This window comes from Drosophila santomea, chromosome 3R (genome assembly GCF_016746245.2).
Source record: "Drosophila santomea strain STO CAGO 1482 chromosome 3R, Prin_Dsan_1.1, whole genome shotgun sequence".
NCBI classification, from domain to species: Eukaryota; Metazoa; Arthropoda; class Insecta; order Diptera; family Drosophilidae; genus Drosophila; species Drosophila santomea.
The window spans coordinates 24,090,535-24,099,652 of NC_053019.2; the positions used below are offsets into that span (position 1 = coordinate 24,090,535).

At 43.8% G+C, this 9,118-nt stretch overlaps 4 protein-coding genes across 4 annotated transcripts; all 4 read left to right on the forward strand.

The window, feature by feature from the left end:
- The first annotated feature begins 756 nt into the window (after nt 1-756).
- LOC120451719 lies at nt 757-1,813 on the forward strand. Its single transcript, XM_039635622.1, has one exon. It carries the CDS (start codon nt 1,100-1,102, stop codon nt 1,787-1,789), a length of 690 nt encoding a protein of 229 aa, XP_039491556.1. The 5' UTR covers nt 757-1,099; the 3' UTR covers nt 1,790-1,813.
- A 372-nt stretch (nt 1,814-2,185) lies between these two features.
- On the forward strand, nt 2,186-3,157 carry LOC120451717 (glycine, alanine and asparagine-rich protein). The gene is made up of 3 exons (XM_039635620.1): nt 2,186-2,200; nt 2,270-2,366; nt 2,412-3,157. The coding sequence occupies exons 1-3, from the start codon at nt 2,186-2,188 to the stop codon at nt 3,155-3,157; spliced, it is 858 nt and encodes a 285-aa protein (XP_039491554.1).
- Nucleotides 3,158-5,769: 2,612 nt separating this feature from the next.
- Nucleotides 5,770-6,722, forward strand: LOC120451721 (DNA topoisomerase 3-alpha-like). Its single transcript, XM_039635623.1, has 2 exons — nt 5,770-5,799; nt 5,868-6,722. Exons 1-2 carry the CDS (start codon nt 5,785-5,787, stop codon nt 6,720-6,722), a joined length of 870 nt encoding a protein of 289 aa, XP_039491557.1. The 5' UTR covers nt 5,770-5,784.
- Nucleotides 6,723-7,980: 1,258 nt separating this feature from the next.
- Nucleotides 7,981-8,643, forward strand: LOC120452668. Its single transcript, XM_039637006.1, has one exon. The coding sequence runs from the start codon at nt 7,981-7,983 to the stop codon at nt 8,641-8,643; it is 663 nt and encodes a 220-aa protein (XP_039492940.1).
- The last annotated feature ends 475 nt before the right edge of the window (nt 8,644-9,118 follow it).

Here is a 9,118-nt window from a genome sequence, read left to right on the forward strand (position 1 = left end):
ATTTTTATGATTGATTCCGTTTAAGACGGAAAGTAGCCGAAATAGACTTACAAATCTAGTCTGATCAATACTGTTGAAAAATTACTATATGAGAAAAAAAACTTTTAATAAGAAAAGAATTATTTTATGTATGCAACTCTAAGAAACAATGAACGCATAATTTAAAGGGTAAGGAAGGTATATTTAAGCGTTACAAAATTTGAGTATTTGCATTAAGGCACATTAGGTTTCGTTCGGTTAACTAGGATGACACAGAAAGTTCATTTTTGTTGAACTCAGAAATGTATGAGTGAAACTTTTGTGGAAAATATCCTTATTCTGCGCCAAACAAAGCATTTTTCATGAGTTTTTTTTTGGACATCGATTGTTTGTCAGTTTCTGTTAATTTTAAACTGACGCGACCCGAGATTTCTGGCTCTTATATAGGGGACTTGTATGGAATTCCCAGACTATTTAGAACAGGTTTGCCCAGAGCTCAAAGCAAGCTTCCGACATTCTTTTTGACGTTGAACCCCAAACTAAAAAGTCGCTTAAAATTCTAGACCCACTTTCGATAGCGAAAAAGCGACAAAGAAAAAGCAACAAGAAATCATAATGTATGAATAGAGTATGCATAGATTAAGCTTTTATCGTTTCGTAGGCGGAACTCCCAGAATGCATCACATTGTGTTTGACTTTAACGACCATCAGAACATTTTTAGCCGGACTCGGACTTTATTTTTGGGAAACGGGTTTGATAGTTTTGCAGAATTTTCCCCAATCGAATTCCGGGCAGTTTTGGCCCGCTCAAGAATAGATCGCGGCGCCATGAACCGGTCGAGAATTTGACTTTTGCAATTGGTAAGTAAGTCGGGGGTCGCCGACTGGATGGATTGGCGAGAATTTTAGGATAGTTTTGCATAATCATTTCATAAGCGCACCGCTTTGCATAAAAAACTAGTTGAGTTATAGAGCAACCCGACGGGAATGGTGTCGGTTATGGTTCTAAGTGGATTCTAACTACGGCAGATGGGTATATAAGCTGCTCGTCTCAGTCTCAGGATTCAGTCTTGGCCTTTGCCTCTTCAGCACACCCAGCCTACAAAATCAAATCTTCACCATGCGTTTCCTCATCGCTTTCTGCCTCATTGGTGCCGCCTGCGCCCAGTACAACTACGGAGCGGGATTTACTGGTGCCGCCTCCGATAATGTTCCCAGCTACTCCGGCAGCGGTGTTAGCGACTCCTACGATGGCGCCGCCAGCAGCCCGGACTACTCGGTCTCCAGCGAACTGAACAAGGAGTACTACACCTTCGAGGCTGACGAGAGCCAGTTCGAGGATCCTCTCGCCGCCCAAAGGATCGCCGGCTCCGTGAACAAGGGCCTGCGCGTGGTCTTCATCAAGGGACCCGAGAACCGCGGCCTGGAGAACGCTGCTCTGGCTCTGGCCAAGCAGGCTGCCGAGCAGAGGACCGCCATCTATGTGTTGAACAAGCAGACCGACATTGGAGATCTTGCCCAGAAGTTCAATGCCGCCCGCCAGAACGCCAACCAACGTCCTGAGGTGCACTTCGTCAAGTACCGCACTCCCGAGGATGCGGCCAATGCCCAGCGTGCCATCCAGTCGCAGTACGATAACCTGGGTGGATCCAGCCAGTCCATCAACGGAGGAGTTGCCAACGCCATCAACTTCGCATCCGCTGCCCCCGTGGCTCCCGCTCGTCGTGGCCCCAACTACTCCGCACCAGCCGCCGCCACGAGCAACTCCTACCTTCCCGCCAACATCCTGCGTCGCCTGCGCATCCGTTAAGGTTCGAACGGAAACTGACAGTTGTTAAATGTGTTGTAGAAATGTAATTGAATAAAAGAAAAACGAAAATCGATAAAAACCAATACACTTCGCTTTAAATCTAGATCTTTAAAGTTTCTGGCTTTGTCAGCGGCTATTGCAATTTGTTTGTTTTTTAATAGCTTTTCCTTATAATAACATTTATGCAAAGCTGAATTGCTCTGCGAGCCCGAACAAAAGCCGTTCGCTGCCTACTTTGTAGGCGGACAAAACATTTAGCAGCATCAGCGCTTTGTCTTCGAGAAACTGCGCCGCCAGCTTCGAAGTTGGCTTAGTATATATAGTTACCGTCGCCGTGGTCATAGGCAGAAGCAATTTGTGCTCCGAACCAAGAGAACCTCAAAACCCAAACTTAAGATGCGCGCCTTCATCGTAAGTGGTTTGGTTTAGTCAGGAATTCCGCCAAAATCACAACTAATGGATAACCCTCGATTACTTTAGGTAATGTGCCTGGTGGCAGTCACCTGCGCCGATAAGCTCGGCTACAACTACCAGCCCGTGGGCCACTCCAGCTCCGGATTGTCCTTTGCTCCTGGCAGTGGATCTATCAGTGGTGGATCCATTGGAGGAGGCTCCATTGGAGGAGGCTCCATTGGAGGAGGCTCCATTGGAGGAGGCTCCATTGGAGGAGGCTCCATTGGAGGAGGCTCCATTGGAGGAGGCTTTATTGGAGGTGGCTCTATCGGAGGAGGAAGCATCGGAGGTGGTTCCCTTGGTGGTTCCATCGGTGGTGGCTCCATTGACTCCGGTCTTGGCGGTCTTGGAGGACTCGGTAGTCTGGGAGGTGGCGACGCTCTGGCCGCTCCCGTCTCCTACAACGCCCCCGCTCCCTCTGCTGAACTCGAGAAGGAGTTCTTCACCTTCACCGCCAACGAGCAGGACTTCGATGAGCCCCAAGAGCTGGAGCGCGTTGCTGGATCCGTGAACAAGGGACTGCGCGTTGTCTTCATCAAGGGACCCGAGAACCGTGGTCTGGAGAACGCTGCTCTGGCTCTGGCCAAGCAGGCTGCCCAGCAGGAGACCGCCATCTATGTCCTGAACAAGCAGGCCGACATTGGAGATCTGGCCAGCAAGTTGAACGCCATCCGCAACAACAACAACAACAAGCCCGAGGTGCACTTCGTCAAGTACAGGACTCCCGAGGATGCTGCCAACGCCCAGCGCGCCATCCAGTCGCAGTACGATCAGTTGGGAGGATCCAGCCAGGCCCACAACGGTGGTGTGGCCTCCGCCCTGAACTTCGCCTCCGCTGGTCCCGTCCAGAAGGCCAATGCTCAGATCCCTGAGAACTCGTACCTGCCCACTTCCATCTTCCGTCGTCGTTTGTAAGGATTGTAACGACTTCGAGATGAAGGCGTTGACTGTTCTTGTTAAATCTTATTGTTGAAATTTATTGATAATTAATATAAAAAAAATTCTGAATCCAAATACTTTGTGATATTTTATTCTATATGGTGGTAAAGTAAACAATCGTGAATACATCCTGATAACAACATCAGTGGATTAAAAAGTTAGCTGTCAGGCAAGCATTTCAGTCATTTATAGGAAACTGTTAACTATTTTTATTGGAAAAAATGATAATATAAATAGCTAACTATGTATATCTTCCCTACTTTTTCGGTTTTGGGAAAAAAATTTTAAAAAAATTTTTGCATTTTCCATCATTAAAATTTGCGAAAAATGGCACAAAATTACACTTTCCTTTTTTGAGCTCATGTGAATAGGAAATTTTGTTACGAATTCAACGAGGTATGGCATTCCACTTTTGAACAACTATTTTCACTGCTATCGAAAAAAAACGATTATTTTTTAACATTATTTTATAAAAAATCTGATATTTTCAATTGGCGTTTTCGCCATAACTTGGTCAAAAATAGCCGTATAGGCAAAGTAAAGACTGTTTTGTGCTGCTAATAAACATAGCTAACTATGTCTATCCCAACTTTTTCGATTTTCGAAAAAGAAAAATTTTACAAATTTTTGAATTTTCGATAAGGGGTACCATCATCAAAATTTGCAAAAAATGGCCGAAAATTAGCATTTCAATGTATGTACATGGATCGATAGGGAATTTTGTTACGAATTCAACGAGGTATGGCATTCCACATTTGGACAACTATTTTTACTGCTATCGAAAAAAAACGAATTATTTTTATCAAAAAATCGAAAAAAAATAGTTGTAAAAAATCGGATATTTTCAATTGGCGTTATCGCCATAACTTGGTCAAAAATAGCCGTACAGCAAAGTAAAGACTGTTTTGTGCTGCTAATAAACATATCTAACTATGTCTATCCCAACTTTTTCGATTTTCGAAAAAGAAAAATTTGACAAATTTTTTGAATTTTCGATAAGGGGTACCATCATCAAAATTTGCAAAAAATGGACGAAAATTAGCATTTCAATGTATGTACATGGATCGATAGGGAATTTTGTTACGAATTCAACGAGGTATGGCATTCCACATTTGGACAACTATTTTTACTGCTATCGAAAAAAAAAGGATTATTTTTATCAAAAAATCGAAAAAAAAAAAATGTTTGTAAAAAATCGGATATTTTCAATCGGCGTTTTCGCCATAACTTGATCAAAAATAGCCGTACAGGCAAAATAAAGACTGTTTTGTGCTGCTAATAAACATAGCTAACTATGTTTATCCCAACTTTTTCGATTTTCGAAAAAGAAAAATTTGACAAATTTTTGCATTTTCGATAAGGGGTACAATCATCCAAATTTGCGAAAAATTGCCAAAAATTAGCATTTCAATGTATGTACATGGATCGATAGGGAATTTTGTTACGAATTAAACGATGTATGGCATTCCACATTTGGACAACTATTTTTACTGCTATCGAAAAAAAACGGATTATTTTTATCAAAAAATCGAAAAAAAAAAATTTTTGTAAAAAATCTGATGTTTTTATTCGGCGTTTTCGCCATAACTTGGGCAAAAATGGCCGCACAGCTAAAGTAAATCACTACTTTTTCGGTTTTCAAAAAAAAAAAAATTTTACAAATTTTTGCATTTTCGATAATTAAAATTTATGTAAAATGGCAAAAAATTACACTCTACATCCATTAAGAAATTTGTGAGCAGTGTTACCCAAGACATCATCCTGGATGACCTTGATGTTTGTTATAACCAAAATATTATAATACCAAGGACTTTAAATGAACTTCAAGCTCAAAGTACTGGATAAGGAATAAATTAATGTATTTCCGCATATTTTAAATGTAGGCTAAATGTTTTTACGACAAAAAAAAGGAAATTATTAAATATAAACATATCGTTTTCATCACTCTAAAGCAAAGTTCTCTATTTTATTAGTAATATATGCGAAAAAAGAATCAATGAACTGGGGGCGGCTTTTCAAACATCTCATTAGACGAATTGCTAAATTTAGCGCTTGCATCATGTCCATAAATCAGAACTAAACAGATGTGTCGAAAACGATTATGATGACTAAACGATTTTCATTCAGTCGGTAAACTCAACTGCAGATGTCCTACATAAAACAAGCTCTTAGCCTTGCCGAAGAATTTCTAAAAAAAATGTATTTCATATAATACCTAATTATGACCCATCTGCATGATAAACTCATTCCGACGTGCTCGCGACATATTAATTTTATAATTTAATATGAATTCTTGTAAACTATTGGACGAAACTCGAAATATTTGAATCATCATTTGAATAACCCACAACGACCAAACTCTGCCCATTGAAACGCAACCAAAAAATTCCACACCGAACATTAAAAAAAACCGAGGAAGCAAAAACCTTTGTAGGCGGCAAAACACAGTGGCTTCAAAGAGATCTCCATGCAGCAGACGCCGCGGCGGTATCTTTGTCTTTATCAGCCTCCAAGATGGATTTGTATAAATAATAAAGATCGCTCCTAGCCAGAGACACAAGCAACTCATACCTCAAAGCAAAAGAACCAACAATCTGCTCAAGATGCGCGCATTCATCGTAAGTAGCGCGGCCAAGGATTCAAAGGATTATACGTCAGGATAACACTTCTCTCTTCATGCCTCCAGGTCCTGTGTTTGGTGGCAGTCACCTGCGCCGATAAGCTCGGCTACAACTACCAGCCCGTGGGCCACTCCAGCTCCGGACTGTCCTTTGCTCCTGGCAGTGGCTCCATCAGTGGTGGATCCATTGGCGGCGGCTCCATTGGCGGCGGCTCCATTGGCGGCGGCTCCATTGGAGGAGGCTCCATTGGAGGAGGCTCCATTGGAGGCGGCTTCATTGGTGGTGGCTCTATCGGAGGAGGAAGCATCGGAGGTGGTTCCATCGGTGGTGGCTCCATTGATTCCGGCCTCGGCGGACTCGGTGGACTAGGAGGTGGCGACGCTCTGGCCGCTCCCGTCTCCTACAACGCCCCCGCTCCCTCTGCTGAACTCGAAAAGGAGTTCTTCACCTTCACCGCCAACGAGCAGGACTTCGATGAGCCCCAAGAGCTGGAGCGCGTTGCTGGATCCGTGAACAAGGGACTGCGCGTTGTCTTCATCAAGGGACCCGAGAACCGTGGTCTGGAGAACGCTGCTCTGGCTCTGGCCAAGCAGGCTGCCCAGCAGGAGACCGCCATCTATGTCCTGAACAAGCAGGCCGACATTGGAGATCTGGCCAGCAAGTTGAACGCCATCCGCAACAACAACAACAACAAGCCCGAGGTGCACTTCGTCAAGTACCGCACTCCCGAGGATGCTGCCAACGCCCAGCGCGCCATCCAGTCGCAGTACGATCAGTTGGGTGGATCCTCTCAGGCTCATGATGGTGGTGTTGCCCCCGCCCTGAACTTCGCCTCCGCTGGTCCCGTCCAGAAGGCCAATGCTCAGATCCCTGAGAACTCGTACCTGCCCACTTCGGTGTTCCGTCGTCTGCGTTTCTAAGAAGGCTACGCCATGGAGTCCATTAACTTAAGCAAATCTCGACTGAAGAACTCATTCTTCCTGTTACACGTTGTTGACTAATGCATAATTACACCAATAAATTTGAAATTTAAATACGAAAATTCGAACAAAGGTCTGCCTTATGTGTTTTATAGAGTGACATTTTTATTGCGGCTTTGCCATAGTAGCTAATGGTGCATTAAGTCCGCCTTGTTTGGCTTGATTGTTTGCGGATGGGTTAAGTATAAAAAGTGCCCTTCAAACTATAAATATCTCGAATCGACGACATCAAGATAAGGAAGGCATTTCAGAGCAGGTTTCCCTTATGAGTTTAACTCCCCGCATCATGCTCACCAAGACTTTCCATACAAATCGATGGACTAATTGTCTGACATAGCCAACTCGCATGCCGCCAAATTAATCGTCTACAAGATTAGATCCACCCACTTGGCCGGCGGGAAGCATTAATATCGGACTCCCGGCCAACGAGGAACTGGTTCTTTACCGCCGACAGCTCAAGGTCGCGGAGATGCCAACAACTGTTAGATGACCTGGTTTCCGAGGCCCGTCGTGTGTCACGTACAATTAGAAAGGAATCTCAAGTGCAACCCACATATGAAGGCAATGAAGATTTATGCCCGATCGAAACCTGATTAGCCATAAAAACAAAGTCTAATCATTAATTTTATTAAGCTGACGATCACTTTTTTGTTGAAATCATTAACAAATAAGCGGTTCTGTATACATATTCAAGCAAATATAACCAAACAATCGGATTGAAACAGCCAAGAGATCGGTTATTTTTCTTCTTTTTTTTTTTGTGCATAAATTATAAGCCAATTATGGATGAATCACGATAGTTCGGAAAACGACTGGACTCGCCATCGGATCTTAGCTCGGACTTGGACTCCGAGTCGGAATCTCAATCTCAACTCAGTCGGCGGCATGATTGAAGCTGCCTTTTGCTCAAAACAATGTGTTAAATGTGTTAAGAGCGAAATTATGTTAGCAGATTAACAGCATTCCGAAAACCCGATGGCCGATGGCCAATAGCCACTGGCCATTCGCGAGTCACGATTCGTGAGCGGAGATCAATGATCGCCGTGTTCCGCCAGAGGGACCTCAATGCGAATAGACGGCTCAATTGACTAGATTTTCTAGTCTAATTTTAAACGTCGTCGCGTTGGCGGTATAAAAGGTAGATAATGAATGCGATATTATTCATTCGTCTAGAACACCTCGTAGCCATCGGGTCAATATGCGTGCCCTCATTATTCTAAGCATTGTGGCTGCGGCAAGTGCCGGCAGTTTGTCCGGATATAATTACGGACAAGGTGCGACATCCAGTATCGGGGGTGGTGGTGTATCCCCAGTTGCTGCACTGGCGGGACCAGTTAGCTACAGTGCCGCTCCCCAGGCCTCCGTTCACAAGGAGTTCTACAGCTTCTATGCCAACGATGACGACTTCGAGGACAAGGGTGCTCTGCAGAGGGCACTTGCCTCGGTAAAGAAGAACATCCGTGTGATCTTCATCAAGTCGCCGGAGAACCGTGGCTACGAGAATGCCGTCTTGGCCCTGGCCAAACAGGCTGCCCAGCAGCAAACGGCCATATATGTGCTGCACAAACAGACTGACATCAACGAGCTGGCCCAGAAGTTCAATGCCGTGCGCCAGAATGCCAACAAGAAGCCCGAGGTGCACTTCGTCAAGTACAGGACTCCCGAGGACGCTGCCAATGCCCAGCGGGCCATCCAATCGCAGTACGATCAACTGGGCGGCTCCAGCCAGTCCATCAACGGGGGCGTGGCCAACGCCATCAACTTTGCATCTCAGGGAGCTGCTCCCGCACGTGCTGCTCCTCAGCAGGTGCCACAGAGCAACTACCTACCCGCCAACATCCTCAGCCGCCTGCGCCACTAGAAAATCGTCTTGTTAAAAATTGTTTTTGAATAAAAGTTATCTAATATGTTTACGTAAATTATGCTGTTTTCATTGGGTTAATTCCTTTAAAAATTTATGAAGTCAAACTAAGTATGCAACATTTTTTTAAAACTTAAAAATATTTCATACGTATTCATAGCATCAGCAAAAAACAGAAACAAAACAATTTGTAAATTAGAAAACCCAAACTCAGCTGATGTCGTCTCTATGCAATCTTATTCCCGCACCCATAAATTGCTATAACATTGTGAAAAATATTAAGGTAAAAACTATTTCCAAAGAAACATATATACAAGTACATATGTGACCCCAACATAGTATGTGCGCTTGCAAAGTTTGCAAGCAAAATATATTTCGCGGGAAATAATTCTGAACTTGCGAAGTTTCCTTTCCAATGAAGTATGTCTGCAAAGTTTTTTGGGTTTACCAGAATCATTACAAAATATTAAATTGG

Excerpts from the sequence above, each read along its gene's own strand:
- LOC120451719 (XM_039635622.1), top strand. The coding sequence starts at position 1,100 with ATGCGTTTCCTCATCGCTTTCTGCCTCATTGGTGCCGCCTGCGCCCAG.
- LOC120451717 (XM_039635620.1), top strand. Across the intron at positions 2,367-2,411 it reads ATTGTCCTTTGCTCCTGGCA|GAGGCTCCATTGGAGGAGGC; the intron begins GTGGATCTATCA and ends GCTCCATTGGAG.
- LOC120452668 (XM_039637006.1), top strand. The coding sequence starts at position 7,981 with ATGCGTGCCCTCATTATTCTAAGCATTGTGGCTGCGGCAAGTGCCGGC.